The 19,099-nt window shown below is 25.5% G+C and overlaps 2 protein-coding genes across 3 annotated transcripts in view; one reads left to right on the top strand and one right to left on the bottom strand.

The window, feature by feature from the left end:
* Positions 1–19,099, top strand: part of LOC129610775 (hillarin) — a 90,931-nt gene that overhangs the window by 57,421 nt on the left and 14,411 nt on the right. The window lies entirely within an intron of this gene.
* Positions 7,221–9,649, bottom strand: LOC129610776 (protein draper). Its single transcript, XM_055523489.1, has 7 exons — positions 9,494–9,649; positions 8,798–8,943; positions 8,546–8,681; positions 8,335–8,478; positions 7,853–8,149; positions 7,637–7,780; positions 7,221–7,467 (listed from the first exon to the last, which is right to left on the bottom strand). The coding sequence occupies exons 1-7, from the start codon at positions 9,561–9,563 to the stop codon at positions 7,376–7,378; spliced, it is 1,029 nt and encodes a 342-aa protein (XP_055379464.1). The 5' UTR covers positions 9,564–9,649; the 3' UTR covers positions 7,221–7,375.

The following is a 19,099-nucleotide window of genomic DNA, read 5'->3' as shown; positions in this document are numbered from 1 at the left end:
AGGAAAGGTATATTATGTGGAGAAAGAGTTTTAAAATCAATGCAACTCCAAATAAATATTGCAATATGATTAACTGATTAATATTTTAGCTGCAAGGTGTGATAATATTATGATCGTATGAGAGAATAAAAAAATTCAACAAACAAAAATTCCATTTAGGTTATGGAAAATATTTTATACCCTACATTTATTGGGAAAATGTATTAAAAATAATACTGAGCAAAACTGTGAGATGGTAAACGGCACTGGCATTGTAGGTAATCTTATTCGGTCAATATTACATAGTGAATCAGTCTGAAGGGGAGGGGGGAGGGGTATATATTGCTAAATAATTTAAAGTATTGAACAAAAAATTAAAAATTTTCTCCTGTACTTTTCTGTACTGTAATACAAATTAATTAAAAACTATTATTGAGTATATAAGCAATAATAAATTGAGAATAGTTGATTATAGTAATGCCGTAATTTTATTATACTAGTATACAGGAACAAGATATAATCTTTAAAATTTAAATATCAATAATTTAAATATCATTATATAAGGTATTAAGAATTAGGCTGGTGATTTGATTGTTCATTCGATATTGTCCACCTTGGTTTATCTGAAATCGATAGGTTAGGTGAAGAGTGAGCTGTGTCGCATCTGTTTGGAAGAGAATGAAACAGTAGAGCGTCTGTTATGCTAGTGTGAGGCTCAAGTGCTTCAGGTAGGGCTTTGTGAGACCCCCCCAGATCTCATAGCTCCAAATGTACATAATACTGAGATTTGTCAGGAACCTGTAAATAATGCTCATGTAACTGGATCGCGAATTAGATTAAATACTGTGAATCGACGTGAGAAGAGCGTTGATCCCCCTTAGTATTAAAGAACCATTAGAGTCACTTCTTGGAGCAAATCTATACAATTACTTTTTTAGTATTTAGGTATAGGGTATAAAATTTAAATATTATGTTAAATTTTGAATGGAGAAAAAAAAATTTCAATTCCATTTTTTATTAACTTAACAATAAAATTTGAATGAATTTAAAAATCTCATTCTCAGGTGTATGTCAGGTGAAGTGTTAACGAGTTCTTTTTTAAAAATTTTTTATGAATTGGTATGTGACCTAATTCTTCCTTTTTATAATATTTATACCTATGTCTACATTTTGATAATTTTTCTTATTGTAGACATTTTGATTTTCAGATTTTCCAAAGCAAATATTAACACTGTGTCATTTGATAGGGGTTGTGCTCAGTTTTGGTTTTGATTTAGTTATAATGAGACATGGAAGTGCTAATTAAATTAAATTGAACTTAAAATTGAATGAAAAACTTAATTAGATTTTCTGAATCTATGGATTTTGCCCATAATTAATTAGATATGTGAGTTGGTTTGAGACACTAAAACACTTCCTGAATAGCTTAAATTTATTAAAACCCATATATACTAATTATTTTAAAAATTGTGCAGTCATTATGCAGAAAATTTAAGATTACAAACCAATTTTCTAATACTATAAAAAATTATCACTGTCATGTATTATTAGATATGTGCATATATGAAATATTTAATTTGCGTTAGACTATCACGTAATTTCACTTTCCCGTTTCTGATAATATACACTCTGAATTCGCAATACTGTCGCGAATTAAAATTCAATTTCATATAGTAGAATATAAAATTTTCAAAAATTTTTACCTGTACTTAACAGTTAATTATTATTACCGCATTTACCTTTTTCACTTTAAAAATTTTTATATTCAAATCAATTTGATATTTTTTAATTTTTAAAAAAAATTTAAATTTTAAATTTTGTTGACATGCAATTTAAAGTGATAAAAAGCATAACGCATGCAACGAATATAAGTAAAATTCATTCACCGTCACTGTTATTGTTGCTACTTGCTTTCCTCATATGCTCACAACTTCGTGTTTATTTTATTTAAATTTTAAATATTCAGTTCGGAATATTATTTTCACCTGTACAAAATAAAACACACCTATTTTTAATTTATTTTTTCCTATTGTTCTTTATTTATTTTTTATCAGAATTATGAATATTTAAAAAAAAAATCTTTTGTATTAAAATAAAAAAAAAATGTAACAAAAATATTAAAAATCCCAAAATTTCTGAAATTAAAAATTTTACAAAATTATAAACAGGCTAAAAACAATTAGAAAAATTTCCAAAATCTACATTAAATACGTGAATGTTGTGAACTTTCCACATCATAATTACTGCCCCCTCGAGAGATCAGTAGTAAGGATACTGGAATCGGAGTGTGTTGTAGCCGAGGGGGTACAGGTCCGATTTTAGTTTGAGGCAAAATAAAAATGGAAAATGGAAACATTTTAAGTTGGCAATCGCTTATATTTTTTTCTTCTAGTTTTAAATGAGAATGGACGCTATAAAATTTTTATTAAAAAAAAATCTGTAACAATCAGTACATAGTCGGCCACATTTTGAATTTTCAGAGTAATAATTACAAATTTCAATAAAACAAGAAAGTAGTGTCTGTTTATTATTTTTGAATATGTGAAATCGGTCTATAAAGGTCCAGTTCCTCACATTCCTAAAATGAAGTTAAATTTTTAAAAATTTTTTTTGAAATTTTCACTTTCGATTCACTAAGCACGAGATACAGCTAATTTTAAAATATAATCAACTGCGTGCATTAAAACTGTTACCCTCTCGGGAGATCAGTGGTCAGTATACTGAGATCGGAATATGCTGTAACCGAGAGGTTGCAGGTTCGATCCCAGTTTGAGGCGAGTGTTTAATATTTACATTTGTGCTGGTCTAATCACTGATGTTTTTTTTTTACTGTTTTAATTAGTAAAGTGTACAATTGATTGGGAAGCTCCATATTGGAAGGAATTTTTTTGAATAAATAGTGTACTATAAATTAATTAACTCAATTTCCAGTATTTGAACTAATTATTATTTATGAATTTCCGTATTTTGTAATGGTCTTTCAGCAAAATTCAACAGTGAAACAACATTTTTATTCTAAGTACTATACTAGAATTGTGGTATTAAATTTACTTATATAATTAAATTAGGTCCACATTTAATTATAATTTAGTAAAATATTTTATATAATATTCAATATAAACAATTATTATAATACTTAAATTAAATTGTTTACTTAGAAAAACGGAAAATAAATTTTAATACCCTATACATATTAATTAATTGATTATGGTTTTATATTCAACTCATGCACTTGTTTTGTTATTATAAGTGAAAATTGAAAAAAAATATTTAAATTGATTCAGTTAGCATTTCAATCAATTTCGAAATTATTATACATTAAATATTTTACTAATGAACTTCGCATAATTAAATGTAAAAACTTTCAATTCAATATAGACTTTAAGAAGTTCCTGTTATACAATGCAATAAATTAATTTTTTGTTTCTAATTGCCATATAATCGAATTTACTTGTATTTTATATTAGAAATCTTACGATAATTGTATGTAAATATTTTTAAACGTATACATTCGAAATCTGGCCATTTAATTCATATTCTCGATATTATACAAAATTCATAAAATTCTCAGCTGAGGTATACAAAGTAAATCCCCTCTATACTTAAATTTTAAAAATAAAATACCAATTCAAATAGAGTTCACATTAATATAATTGAATACAAAATTTTTACTATAAGATGTTTTGAATTGAACAACATACTCTGGAATGGGACTCTCTTTGTTATGAAAGTTTAAAGGGGTAATTTGATAAAATTCCAATACCTGTGGACTAAAACAAACTTTAATAGAATCCTGTACCTGAATATAAAAGCGGAATCAATAGAATGCTTAACCAATCGTCTCAAATTTAAAATAAAACGTACGATGTACATACCTGTACAATTTATGCTTCCGATTCCATAATTATTTAATGACTGAAGAGTTACCAAATCAAAATTACAAAAATACTTTAAAAATATCAACAAAAACAGAATATTTTTTTTTTTATAAATTTTAAAATTATAATTGTAATAATATTACAAATCAATATTATAATAAAACAAAAAAAAAAACAACAAAATACAATAAATTCGTTATGGCTATCAAAAAAAAAATTTTATTTTAACAAAATAACCAATGAGAATCTTATTATGGTTTTCAATTTTAAAAAATTAAATAAAAAACTACTTACTTATTTTATATTTTATTGACTTCACAATAATCGTGACTTCATAAATAATGTCAAAAATAAATCGAGTAAAAAAAAAAATACTAAAAAATTACTAGAAACACAAAAATCCATAATCAGACAACATGCTACTACCATTAGGTGCACGCGGTAATCAATAAAAATAGCTTGCAGTTAAATATTTTATATTTTCATTTTTTTTTTTGGAATTTACTGTCATGATTATTGATTCCTTTTTGTTTTTCTCTCTCTTCCTAAATACTTTGATTACTTTCCTTTTTTTTTCGTTTTTTTAGAATACATGCATAATATAAGCCTTCACATAGTGCACACATAAGTATATGTACACTTATATTTTATTGTTATGTTTGTTTCACGGCTATTGTCTTAAAGCAATAATTTGTAATGGTCTCTTGTTGTTAATGATAAGTTTTTTTTTTTTCTAATTTATATTATTTTCCAATATTTTTATTAAACATACAAGTACAAAATATACTCGCTTTTTATACCCTGCACTTCGTGAAGGGTATATTAACTTTGGTATGGAGTTTGTAACTACTTGAAGGAGTCATCTGCGGTATGGACATATATATATATTCTTGCTCAGCGTAAAATTCTGCGTCGATTTAGACATGTCCGTCTGTCCGTCCGTCCGTCCGTCCGTCCGTCCGTCCGTCCGTCCGTCCGTCCGTCCGTCCGATCGCACGATAACTCAAAAACGAATAATGCAATCGACACCAAACTTTCACAAGTTTTTTCTTTTGTGCCAAGGACGAGCCCTATTGTTATTGGACTAATTCGGACAACGGGTTCGGGTAGCTGCCATACAACTCAAAGAGTTTATTTTAAATATTTCAAAAACTAATGAAGCTATAAATATAAAACTTTGTACACATGTGTCCAATTATATTCTACACATGCTCTAAAAATCATAATGGGATAGCTGCACCGGTTCGGGTGGCTGCCATACAACTCCAACAGCAAATTTTTTATATTCGGCAAAATAATAAAGTCAGATTCATGAAACTTGGCAGTCATGTGTCCAATTATAGGTCAAATATACTTCTGAAGTTTTAGAGGAATTGCTTTACAGGTTCGGGTACCTGCCATACAACTCCAGAAGCTAATTTTAAATATTTGGAAAAATAATAAAGTCAGATTCATGAAACTTGGCAGTTGGATGTCCGATTATAGATCAGATATATTTGTGAAGTTTTAGAGGAATTGCTTGACAGGTTCGGGTACCTGCCATACAACTCCAGAAGCTAATTTTAAATATTTGGAGAAATAATAAAGTCAGATTGATGAAACTTGGCAGTTGTGTGTCCAATTATAGGTCAGACATATTTCTAAAGTTTTAATGGGATTGCTTGACAGGTTCGAGTAGCTCCCATACAAGTCTTAAAGCTTATTCTTAATATTTGGAAAAATAATAAAGTCAGATCCATGAAACTTGGCAGTTGTGTGTCCGATTATAGATCATATATATTTGTGAAGTTTTAGTGGAATTGCTTGACAGGTTCGGGGACTTGCCAAACAACTCCAAAAGCATATTTTAAATATTTGGAAAAATAATAAAGTCAGATTCATGATACTTGGCAGTTGTGTGTCCGATTATAGATCAGATATATTTGTGAAGTTTTGATGGAATTGTTTGACAGGTTCAGGTACTTGCCATACAACTCCAAAAGCTAATTTTAAATATTTGGAAAAATTATAAAGTCAGATTCATGAAACTTGGCAGTCGGATGTCCAATTATAGGTCAGACATATCCGTGAAGTTTCTATAGAATGACTTCACAGGTTCGAGTAATTGCTACACAATAACGAAAGGTGCAGGGTATTATTCAATCGGTTTATACCGACTGAAACGTTTTTACTTGTTTTGTATTTATAAATTCAATTTTTTTTTTATGTTTTTCATAATTTATTATACTAAGCCATAATAATAGTAATAACAATAATAATAATAGTAATGAACATACAATATACTTATGTTATAATAATTAAAAACCGTAAAATTCCGTTATAGCTATATACATACGTTACTGCATATTGCATAGCATATATATATTTAAATAATTATAATTTATGCCATAGCCTCATGTTTGCTAAGCATATAAAAAATTAAATATGAAAAAATAAAGTTTTTACTTTCAAAAGTGAAAACTAATTAATTATAAAAATATAAATATAAAAATAATTAATATAAATTATTTTAATTTCATTGCAATTATATATGTATATGATCAAATAGTAATGATAATAATGAAAATATTTTCATGTCAATTAATATAGACATAGAATCAGTTATGCTATTATAATTAACAAGAATTACAAGGATATGCGTAAGATTGAATGGAATTAATAAAATAAATTTTAATAAAATATTTCAACAATAAATTTTTTTTAATAGGAATCAATTTCGGTAAATACAAATTTTATTTAAGAAATGCAATAGTGCTTACACTTAAATATTATTGCTTTCGAAATCTTAAAATTGGAAAAATTCTCATTCGGAAGCATAAATTTTAAAATACCTTAAAATTTATAATATTTTAGAATTGGTATTTTCTTTGTCAATTATTTGTCAAATTGTTTCAGTTCTCTATTCGGATATTTTGGCTAAATGTGTCACAATACATCACAAATTATAATAGGGGACAAGGGATTATCACATTGAATGATTATGAGAACTAGTTGTCCATCGATAAAAAAACGTGCATTAGAATAATATGGGGAACATTAATTTACAATTAACTTTTAAATGAAATTTGAAAATAATTCAGATAATCATTAAACCATTAACACTCAATGTTCCTCTTTCAAAAAAAAATTTAAGGCACGTCATCACAATGTCCCCTTACTATGCAACTTGTTATAGAGGGCATCCTCTATAACATTCTCAGAACAAACCATTTTTTAACAGCTCTACAAAGTTTACAAGATTTCAGATAGTAAAAATAAGTTAACATTTGGTTCATTAAAATGAAAATTAATATTTTACAATTTTCATTGTTAAAAAATCTTTTTTTTTTTTAACAAAATTTTATATTACAAAAATTATTTACATAAACGAGTACAAAATGTACATATATATACATATTTATTTAAATTCAATATTAATTCAATAAAGATTAAATGTATAATATATTTTTCAAATAAATGTTTATCCTTTAAATTGTGCTACTAGCTCTTCATCCATCATACAAGATGTTAACAATTAATTATGCGGAATCTTTCCAAAAAATTGATATTAATAAACATGAAATTCCAATCAATATTGAAGCAAATTGAATATTTCCTATGGTATGTGCACCTAAAAATAAAAATATAAGAGATTTAAATTATAATTATTAAAATAAATAATTAAAACAAAAACTTAAAACAAAAATAGATGCATTAAATTTATCTAATTAATTGAAGAAAATTAATGACAATGACAATAATTCTGATTGACTGTATGTATGATTCAAGGAAATACCCACCGCTTGCTACACAAAATGTACCATTTTTAAGTGTAAAATCTGGTCGACAAGCACATTCTCCATGAAAGCATTCCATTGATTGTTCACCTGAATTATCTTTAAAAGTATAACAGTCTGTATGTTCGTAGCAATAATCTCCATAACCTATTACAGGTACAATAAAATTTTTGGAAAAAATATAATACTTATAGTATAAAACTATTCTAATAAACTTACGAATTTCCTTTTCACATGTATAATGTACTTTACCATCCGTTTTCGATTTAGTTTCTAATAATTTATGTTTAATATCACATGAACATAATCCACTATCACAAATTGATCCAACACCCAATACTAATTTACATTGATTATCTTCAGAACAAATACCATCATGTCCGACACCTGGTAAACATTTTGTTTTCTCTAAATTTGCTACATAATCTGTATTGCAGGCACATTTTTTCAAAGCACAAATTGAATGATTTGTTTTCTTATTACATTGATCATTACTTTCACAGTGTTCTTCAAGATCTATAAATACGGAAAATTTAATATTTAAATTATAAATCAATAAAAGTATTTTAATGGTTAAATTTTAAAATTGAAATTGCAGGAACATTGTAATATAACACAATTCTGGTTTCCAATACTAATTGTAAAATTGTATGTTGATTCAATATTTCTGCGTGGCAGGGAGTAATATAAATAATACTTACTAACAACTGATATGCAGCCTTTATTAAATTCTATGAAATCTTTTTGGCACATACATTTCTTCTCTTTTAAACTACATTCAGAGAACTTTTCCTGATAAATACATTGTGAATCATCCTCACATGCTTCGCCGAGTAGAACACTTTCTACAAAAAAAATTTTATATTTTTCAAAATGCAAACAATGTGAATAGGAATAAGAGTCTTTCCTTACTTTTAATACAACGCCGTTTGTCTTGAGTCGCCTGATATCCTTTCTCGCAATAACAAATTTGTGTTTTAGTATTACATTCAGAATTCTGTTGGGTACATGGGCAACCACCACCTATGATATTATTGTAAAATGATTCCTAAATTATTTTCAAATAATAAAAAAACAAATTATTATACATTTTATTGCCAAATTTTGTAAAAAAAAATTTATAGAAAAATTTCAATGCGAAATAGTGTATGTAATTTTACTTACTGGAGGAGGTTCACAACGAACTTCTTCAAAATTTTGATTATAACATTTACATTCTTGATTTATACAAGTTGTATTTTGAAATGCTTTTGCAAATTCTGAACAATCTGATGTTGTTTTACATGAAAAATCAACTAAATCTGAAATTTCTTTAAATAAAATAATAATATTAATATTATAATTAATTAAAAGCATAACAGTCAGAGGTACAGAAATTATGATAATGTAGAATATCGACAAACCCTAATGGCTTCATATTTAAATAAAATTTTTGGCTTTAAAATCACGGAATTATAATTATTAGTAAAAATATTAATGAGAGATAAATGTTTTGTTAGCGCTTAAATTAGAAAATTCTCAAAAATTTGAAAAATTTTATGCTTGAAATTTAAATATGCTTTTACAGCTTCTCATAATTTTTAGAAAATCAAACAGTCAAAATTCATAACCAATATGGTTCCAATATTTTAAGACATGAAATTTCTAACAAAAGTTCTAACTAGAATACTTGCAATGCAAAATTTTTAACTGTATAAGAAAAAGAAATGGTTAGCTGGAAAAACCACATGGAAATTTTTTTAATAAAAAATTTTAAAATTATTGAAAGAATATTTATTTAAAAACTTTACTCGATTGATTAAAGAAATTAATTGAAAAACGTACTTTGTTAAATTTTTGCTAAATTAATTTTTTTTTTACCTTCACAATTCCCAAAATTAGTTAAGCAAATTATTGCAAAAAATATCAAAGATTTTGTTATAAAATTCATGATTAATTTAAATAATTAATTTCCAAGTGTATTTAATTTTTAAATTTATTTTACAAATTTTTACTTAGAAATTAATTTTAATATTACGTAATATTGAAATAAATCGAAATAAATTAATCAAATACTTAAAGGTCACTAAAATATATTGCAAACTGTTTAAAATTAAGTTGCATTATATGCCTAAAATACCTAACTCAATCTGGAATCATAAATATTTGAGCAAAAGTAATAAAATCGAATTAAAAAATTTCGAAAACGAAAATATCACACGAAAAATATAGCAAGCAAGTTTTTTTAGAAATTTTTGTCATGCTCAAACATACGTAATTGCAATTAAAAAATACCTAAATTGAACGTAAGCGCGTAAAAATTCTCTTTTCACGTTGTAAAGGTTCGTATGGTCAAATACTCGTATAAGATGAAGCAGTATCCGCATAATTTTTATATTTATAAACCTTCCTCTATATCAAATTCTTTTATAAAAACTTTAAATACTAAAAACAAATTACACAATAAATGTGACTCAAATTACCTTAAACAATAAGAATATGACATTTTTTATCACAATACGGCTTCCTTTCGTCTATTGGTGGTTTAAGAATTAAAAATCACAAAATTCTGTTTAAAATTTTAAAATGTGTTTTCGATATTGTGATCTTCACTCCATGAAAAGTTAAAACCGAAATAAAACATTTAAACAAATATTGCCAGATTTAAAATAAATTTTGACTTATTTAGCTAATAAATATTAATTTGTTACAGATAAACATATAGACAAAAAATTTAAAGCGAATATACCTTATATTTTTTATTCATATTTACTATTATTTATGAACCAAATTGTAAGAATATTTAAAATCTGTTTTTGCTATCATTGAAAGCTATAAGACTGTTTTAAAATATTTGCCATTAAAATTATCAATTATAAATTTTAATATAAAAAATTGCAAAAATTTCATGATTCAATAAAATTAATTAAAACTTCTTATAATTTCGAATAATACTCTTATAATTAATAAATTTCTGACAAAATTATTCTTTGAATTTGGCAATGCTTTTTAGTCATATCAATCCGTATATAATTAAAATAATCCGTTATCATTATTTGTGTGTACAGTGCATTTAAAAGAAATTCTGGTGTTTATTTTTATACCTTTGTGAAGGGTATATTAACTTTGGTATGAAGTTTCTAACTACTTGACGGGGTTATCTGCGATACGGACACTTATATATACTCTTGCTCAGCGTAAAATTCTGCGTTGATTTACACATATCCATCCGTCACAAGTTGAACTTTCACAAGTTGTTTCTTTTGTGCCAAGAGCGAACCCTATTGTAATCGGACGAATTCGGACAACGGGCCCGGGTAGCTGCAATGCAACTGAAAGAGTTTATTTTAAATATTTCAAAAACTAATAAAGGTATAAATATGAAATTTTGCTTACGTGTGTCCAATTAAATTCTACATATGCTTTAAAAATTTTAATGGGATGGCTGCACCGGTACGGGTGGCTGCCATACAATTTTAATATTTGAAAAAATAATAAGGGCAGATTCATGAAACTTGGCAGTTGTGTGTTCAATTATAGATGAGACATGTCCGTTAAGTTTCTATCGAAATGTTTCAAAGATTCGAGTAATTGCTATATACTCGAGTAATGCAAGGTGTAGCGAATAATTCAATCGGTTTATACCGACTGAAATGTTTTTACTTGTTTTTATTAATCAATTTTAAATCCATTGTTGCCACAATCCAAAACTATTAAAGTGCATATACATGTTTATACATATATGTTGAATACACATAGGCGAATATTATATGCGAAATTTTTTGTTTAATTATAAAATTTGTATTAAAAATATCAAAATTTTCCATTGAATAAATTATTAAATAATATTTTATTTTTATTAAAAATAAATTTTGTTCCATAAAATGAAAATTAGATTATTACAATTATATTAAAAAAAAAATATAAAAAAATCTAATTTTTAATTAAAATTTCATTTCAATTCAAAAAAATTATAAAAAACTACAATACAGAAATTAAACGAAGCGAAAACAAAGTCAAAGTATTATTTAATTTCCTTTAATTTTTATATTACATCATCTTGAAAATTTTTCGTAAAAAAAAAGCGTAAAATGTATGTAATAAAGTCATGCTTTATTCTAGGAAATTAAAATTATTGCAATAATAATAAAGTTTAAATAAATTTATGAAATAATTTTATTTTGATTTATTACATTAATTTTTTTTTCTGTAAAAATAATTTATTTTGAAATAAGACAAATGCAATAATAAAAAATATTATAGAGGAGTTTATTGAAGGAACAGGGCAATCCATGGAAAAATTCTTGTAGTAAAAATTTACAATGGCGCTAAGAACTCTAATCCCTTACGATAACTTCTGTACAAAATTTATAATTTGTAATTAAATTGTCAGTTTCTTATTCAACTACATAGTATTGAAAATTTTGTTTTACACAACTTTATTAAAATAACTTTTACATATTTTCTAGAAAAGGCCCAATGTCAATATATCGTTTTGTGATCACTAAAATTAAACACCATATGTATACACAGATAAAGTATATGCACAATAATAAATACATTGTCCAAAAGCTTTAGTATTCAGAAATTCGAAATTTAATTTTTAATGCAAATTTTATTAAAATTCTTAACATACATTAAGGCGTTTGAAATTTTTTATTTAAAATATAGGATAGATAAAAATACTAGATTTAAATTACGTAAAGTAGGGGTTTTATAAATTTAAAAGGACTAGGTTTCCCAAATAACCTTATATTTAAGTTTTTCAGAGTTTTTCGGAAGACAATTTATACTCGTTTAAAATTTTATATGAGATTCTATATACACCGAGAAAAATCACTCCTTCAAATCTCTTCGTATACATAAAATTTTCATGTTCAAATTAAGCTTTTATGTTCATATTCTCAAATACTATGACATTTCGAAACAAAATTAAAAATGATTAACATATTAATTTGAAAAGCAATAGAGAATTAGAAAAAATTTAGAAAAATTTTTAATTCTAAATTTGTAGTTAATTTTTTTCAAATTAAACAGAAGCAAAATTTTTGATTACTTGTACAACATTCCAATACAATTATTGTGCTGCACGCAAATACATGACCAATAAAAATTCAATATTCAATATAAAAATGAGCCCAAGGCTTGATACATTGGACCCAACAAATTTAAAATTTAGTATACACATACATACGTGCATTTTGAACAAATTATCAAATTAAAATATACATGCTACCAATATTGCAAACGTCAAAATAAATAAAATAAATCTATTATTGACAAAAAGCCAAATAAATTTTACAATTCATTTAAAAGACCCGCACTCAAGTCGAATTTTATTTAATACCAATGTTATCCATTAAAATTATCCCAAAAACCAAAAATGAGAATGCGTTTTGATTTCTTGTCTTTAAAATTTATTACTTTCGATTTTTCGTAAAACTTTATATACTGTATATGTATATAAATGTGTTTCTATGCGAAGTAAACAAATATAATAATTTTTAAACTTATCTAATTTAAATTATTTAAAAATAAAATTGAATTAGTTAATTTTTGAACCGTATCAATTTCAAGAATCAAATTTTTGTGTTTTAAAACCTGCAAATGGTTAAATTAATATATACAAACGTACAAATATGTAGGTATGTATTTTTAATATTCAAAGTACATAATTGAATAACTTTAACATAACCTCAATTATTATTGCAAAATTTGAAAAATTTTTCAAGCAAAAAACAAAAAAAAAAAAATTTGCGGTAATTTAAACTTGAATAGAAAAAAAATTAAAAGAAATACAAAAAAATAAATTTGAAAAGAAGGAAAATAAAATTTCTTCATCTCGTCAAGTTGTCAAAAACTTGAAAAAAAAATTTGATTCACATTTAAAATTTCCATATTTTCATTTTTCTTAAGTAAACATTAGTAAATGACTAGTAGAAATCGCATACTAACTCACGTATTATGAAGTAGAAATTTCATTCAGAATATAATAAAGTTTCATTGAAAATTCTAATTTCAAATTGTATAGCTCTATCTATGTATTTAAAATTGTATGTATACTTTGTTAATATAGTACAATACTATTGAAAATATTTTATTGTACACGATTCAACACAGCTCTTTTACCTCCCCTTAACTATCAATTTGTAGATTTGATTTGTAGATTTGTACAACGGGGACAACAGTGCACCGCGACCACATATAAGAATGTCTTGTGCGCCCCCATCCGGGTGCGGGGCATGCCCTACGACACATACTCGAGACCCACCCTCCTGATGAACTGAAGCAACTTGTGAGGACCAGAAGACCGTAAGCCCGCCACCGTTAGAACAAAGTCCCCCAGCACCTCTCGCTCCTATAAGCGAGAGCATCAAACTCCCCCAGGATGGGCATCAAGGTCTCTCAATACTCCCCACCTTCTTTCAATTTAATATTAAAAGAAATTTCAACATATACATTAATGTTTTTACTATTTATCAATATTGTTAAGCAAGATTTGGCAAAACAAAGAAATATGCTCTCCAAAATCTAATATGTCATCTAAAACACCCTTCCCTCTTCTTGTTCAGTAGAAAACTCTCTAAAATCTCACATATTTCTTTTAAATTTAGGTATAAAAGAGACAATATGACATTATTATTGTGCTTATATAAAAGATTTCATATGCCGAAATATAACTGACCGGACTTATCGAATTTCATGAGGAATATTGTCTATTGCATTGCAACTTCGCAATTCAATACCTCCGCAATAACTACTTGCTTACTTATTATATATCATTTAATTTTATCCTTAATTAATTAAAATTCATTTTTAATATGTAAACAAATACATATGTAAACTACGACTACAATTAATAAGTAAAATAGAAAATTTGATTACCTTAAAGTAAGCAGGGCTTGTCATACATGATCTTCAAATAAAATTTTTTCATGTTTGTAAATGTATTTTAAGAGTTTTAATATGATTGATGAAGGTTTTTAATTTCTTAACCTGCAAATTTTTTTAACTATTTGAATCTTTTTAAGAGTTACGAGTACTCTAATTTTAATAAATTTTTTTTCAAGTTTTTTTAATGATCATGAATGTATTATGAAACTGAACTAAATAATAAAAACAAAAATTTTATTTATATTTGCCTTTTTGTCTAAAATTTATTCTTAAATCAATCTTAACTATGATATTAATTTTAAATGAAATTTCAATGACTTTCATGTGTACAATTTTTCTTAATAACTTATACGATTAATTATTCAATATTTTACACAGATTATGGCAATAGGACACTTTAGTAATCCTAGATTTTATCCATTTTAAAACTGGCGTTCCGTTTCTAGAATTATCTTTTGACTTTATAAAATAAATCAGCTTTTTAAACTCTTCCTGATAACATATAGAAATCCTGTAAAATCATATTGAACCCTACCTCACTTATGTTATTGTTTAAAGAAATTAAATTAAAAGATACTGGCAGTGAAATATTTATAACATATATATATATGGAATTTAGTTCCTAATTCGCAAGAACTCCCTTATTATAAGCAAAATTCGTCAATAATAAAAGCAATTTTATTCCAAGATACAGAACTACAAAATTTTGTAAAGTCAAACGACATATGTATGTATATAATCAGGCTACCAATCTGGTGTAAAATGTCTAGGTATGAAAAATTTATATGAATTTCCCATTTTTTCAAGATCCATTTATTGAGCTCTGCTAAAATCTGCGCTAAAATTTAATTCCTGTTATACAAGCAAATTATGTATAGTTTTTGATACAGTGAAATTAATTATTTGCAAATATTATAAAATTTTCATAAACACAATAATTTAAAATCTGGAATTTTCATTACCGGACAATTAATATTTAAAGCTGCGCTATATTTTTATGTTTGTTTAAATTAGGTAATGTTACTTGACAATTATTGCTAAATTGCCAGTAATACTTAGCAATTGTAATGAGTAGCGCATCTATTGAATTGGTATAGGAATTCAGTCTATATGATTTAAATGCGCTACTCATAATAATTTCCACAATATTTATAGATCTCAATATACTGCAGCCTATATTAATATATATGAACTTGTGCTCGATAACATTTGTATATACTAGGTTGTTCATATAAAATGTAAATAATTTGGGATGGCATTTACTGGATGAGTTACTAAACTAATTTTCTAAAAATTAAAAATTATTACGAATCATAAATAATAAAAAAATTTAACATATTTTTATATTACAAAAATTCCGCAATCTTGGGTCTTAAATAACAAAACAAAAGGAGGAAAAATTCAAGATATAAAAAATTTGTTACTTGTGTTTTTTTTTCTTCTTCTTTTAATTTCTTATTGCAATATTTAAACAACAGCAACAACAGCAGAGCTCCATTTCCTGAAAATATCACAATATACTTACATACATACATACATTATATTTGTTTTATATTTTCTTAAAATGTTTTAATTTTTTTTGTTTTTATTGTACTTGACTTGTTTTGAAAAAAAACTTCTGTTATAATTATATTCATGATATGCCGAGTTGATGATGATGATGATGATGATAATCATCACAACAATGATGAAGTGTATAGATGTGATATACAATGATTACAGCAAAAAAAAAAGCAAATACACAAGAATTTATTGGTAACTACATTAATCAAACAAAAAACAAAAAAAAAACAACAAAAAAAAATTAAAAATTTACTTTCACTCAATTCTGCAATCAGTGTACGAAAAATCTGTGTTATTTATGTATATAGGAAGATGTAAAAAAAAAAAAACCAAAACAAGAAACAAAAAAATGCATCCGTTGCATTGAGTGAACATTCTGTTGTGACGATTTCTGTGAAATATTTTTGTACAACCCCATGTACAACAGCGTAAAAATAAATTGAATTTTGTATGTTTTGTTGTTGTTTTTTTTTAAATAATCATTGTATAAAACTCTACATTATTAAATTAACAAGTTTTCAATTTTTTTCTGTTTTTGTTGTCCTCTCTTTGTATAGGCAGTTTTCATTCGAATTATTTTGATACACTTTTTTTTTGTTGTTGTTTTTTCTGTTTTTTTTTTCTTTTACATATTTAAGTGAAACAGGAAAACTTGTTAATAAACTCCATAATTTTTCTATATTCGATACTATTACCTATATTTTCATGTCATTAATAATATCATCACCATTATCATAATCATTGTATCAATATCATCATTTTACCGATTATTTATCAGTAATCACAGTATACATATGTGTGTATAACATTATCATGAGATCACTAAAATTATTATGGATAAATTGTGAATTTTTTTTATTTTTCTTATTTTAATTTCTTATATGTGTATTGCAATATGAGTATACCAGACAAAGTTGTTTTGTCTCTTGTTGTATTACCAAAAATGAATTTAATAAGATGAAAATAACTGGATATTTTTTATATAATAACAATGTAAGCTTGTGTATAATAATGCCTGCATAATATTGTTTAACCCTTGAGTGCATCAAGAAAATCGCACAATTAGCCGGTTGGTATCTCTAGTTACCTCAGTAAAATTAAGAAAACAAAAATTAAGAGAAATTCTATTCAAAATCTGATCTAGACAACAAAAGCATAATTTGCAATACAATTTTAAAATAATTATAAAAAAATTATTTAATCGCTTTTGCAAAGCTACTAATTTTTTGGCTTATCCAAGAAAAATTCCAAGAAAAAACGTTTAGTCCAATTCATTAGGCAACTTTGTGCATAAACAAAATTGTTATTGAAAAATATCTAAATTAAAAATAAAAATTTTTGCCTTTATGAATATTCGTAAAAAATTGTTTCTTAAGTAGTCGCATTAGATAGACATCAACTAGAATACATGCTATACTGATCCGATGGTGCTCTATTAATCAACTAATTAAAACTAATTTCTGTAGTTGACAACAAAATAGGAAGGTATACGTTAGATTGAGTGAAGATATGTTTGGAGCTCTCTTATATATTTCTTTCCCCCCCATTTGAAATTTTTTTCATCTCATATGCGTAAATAAGGGTTAAATATTCAATAAAGTCTGTATATGAGAAGAGAGTGATCATAGAAAAAAATTTTGGTTTTACAGGATATTTTTCCTGTTTCTTAAATATTTTACGGGTATTTAAGTAAAAGTATTTAAATAAATTGATCATGAAAATTCCATAACCTAAATTTCTGAATTTAAGTAATAAATTTGTATAAATGTGATATAGAATATTATTGTTGTGTGGCAAAAAATATTGACACATAAGTGTCCATATTTTTTGCCAAACTCATGACTCAGATTTTGATTAAAAATATTTTGCAAAGAAAAACTAGTGCTTACTATTCAGCACAATTTCCTTGAAATTCTTTAATACTTTTTTTATATTTAACCATCTAACACCATCTATTACCTATTATTAGAACATTTTGCACATTTTTTCTGAATGTAGGTATAGTTTGTATACATTAAATATTTTTAAATAAACCAGTTTTTCTAATAAGAATAGCTAACCAACTGAGAAAGTATACCAACTAACCATCATCTTAGGAAAATATATACCATTTATATTGTTCTATTATAGTCGTAATATTTATTTACAATATAATTTTATTATTATTTTCTTCTCGTAAACAAACATACATACATCTATATTTTTGTGTACATATTAATATTTATAGAAGTAAAAGCTGACAACTTGTTCATTCAACTTGTTTACTCCAGGGGGGATATTATAAGAAAATTAAATTAAATCATTAAAAACATGATTTCATGATTTTACTTTTCTCTACTTCTTTTATTTTTGATCTTATGCACATAATATATATACGAATATTTATAGTAAAAATATATTAACACAGACATATTAATAAAACATTATATTCTTATATATATTGCATATAACGTACCTGTGCTTGTATATATGTATTTGAAAATCACATTATTGTATTGCGTTTGTTGGATCAAAAGTATATAAAACGACCTACATAAATCAAAGTTGACAAGATGTTGGAGAATAAAATCTCCGTTTTATATTATATAGCTTGAAGAAAGTTAGAAGAAATGAAAAACTAAAATTAACATATTATATGGAGGATATCTACATATATTATTATGTGAATGTGTGTACGTATATATTTATATTATAAACTTGATATTCTGAGTTATAATGTTTTTTAGGAAAAATATGGACAAAAGTAAATTCCCTTGAACTTCATATTAATGATGCAGCATTCCTTAAATTTTTTTAATAATTACAAGGAAATTTGTAGATTTAAAGATTTGTCAAAGTTTAGCAATATTCAGTATAGTCTTCCGCCTCCCTTACTTCATTCATTGATATAAATAGACTTGTAGCAAAAATATTTCATTTTTAGGGATATTCTTTTGATTTACCAAAGACATCCATATTACGTACCTATGTTTTTTACATTACACCCGAGACAAGTTGAAATCTTCGCACTTAAGTCAATTTCTAACTTTA

Source organism: Condylostylus longicornis, unplaced genomic scaffold (assembly GCF_029603195.1).
Source record: "Condylostylus longicornis isolate FDR11 unplaced genomic scaffold, ASM2960319v2 ptg000048l, whole genome shotgun sequence".
In the NCBI taxonomy this organism is placed as follows: Eukaryota; Metazoa; Arthropoda; class Insecta; order Diptera; family Dolichopodidae; genus Condylostylus; species Condylostylus longicornis.
Note: the sequence above shows the minus strand (reverse complement) of the source record. Positions and strands in the feature narration are given on the sequence as shown.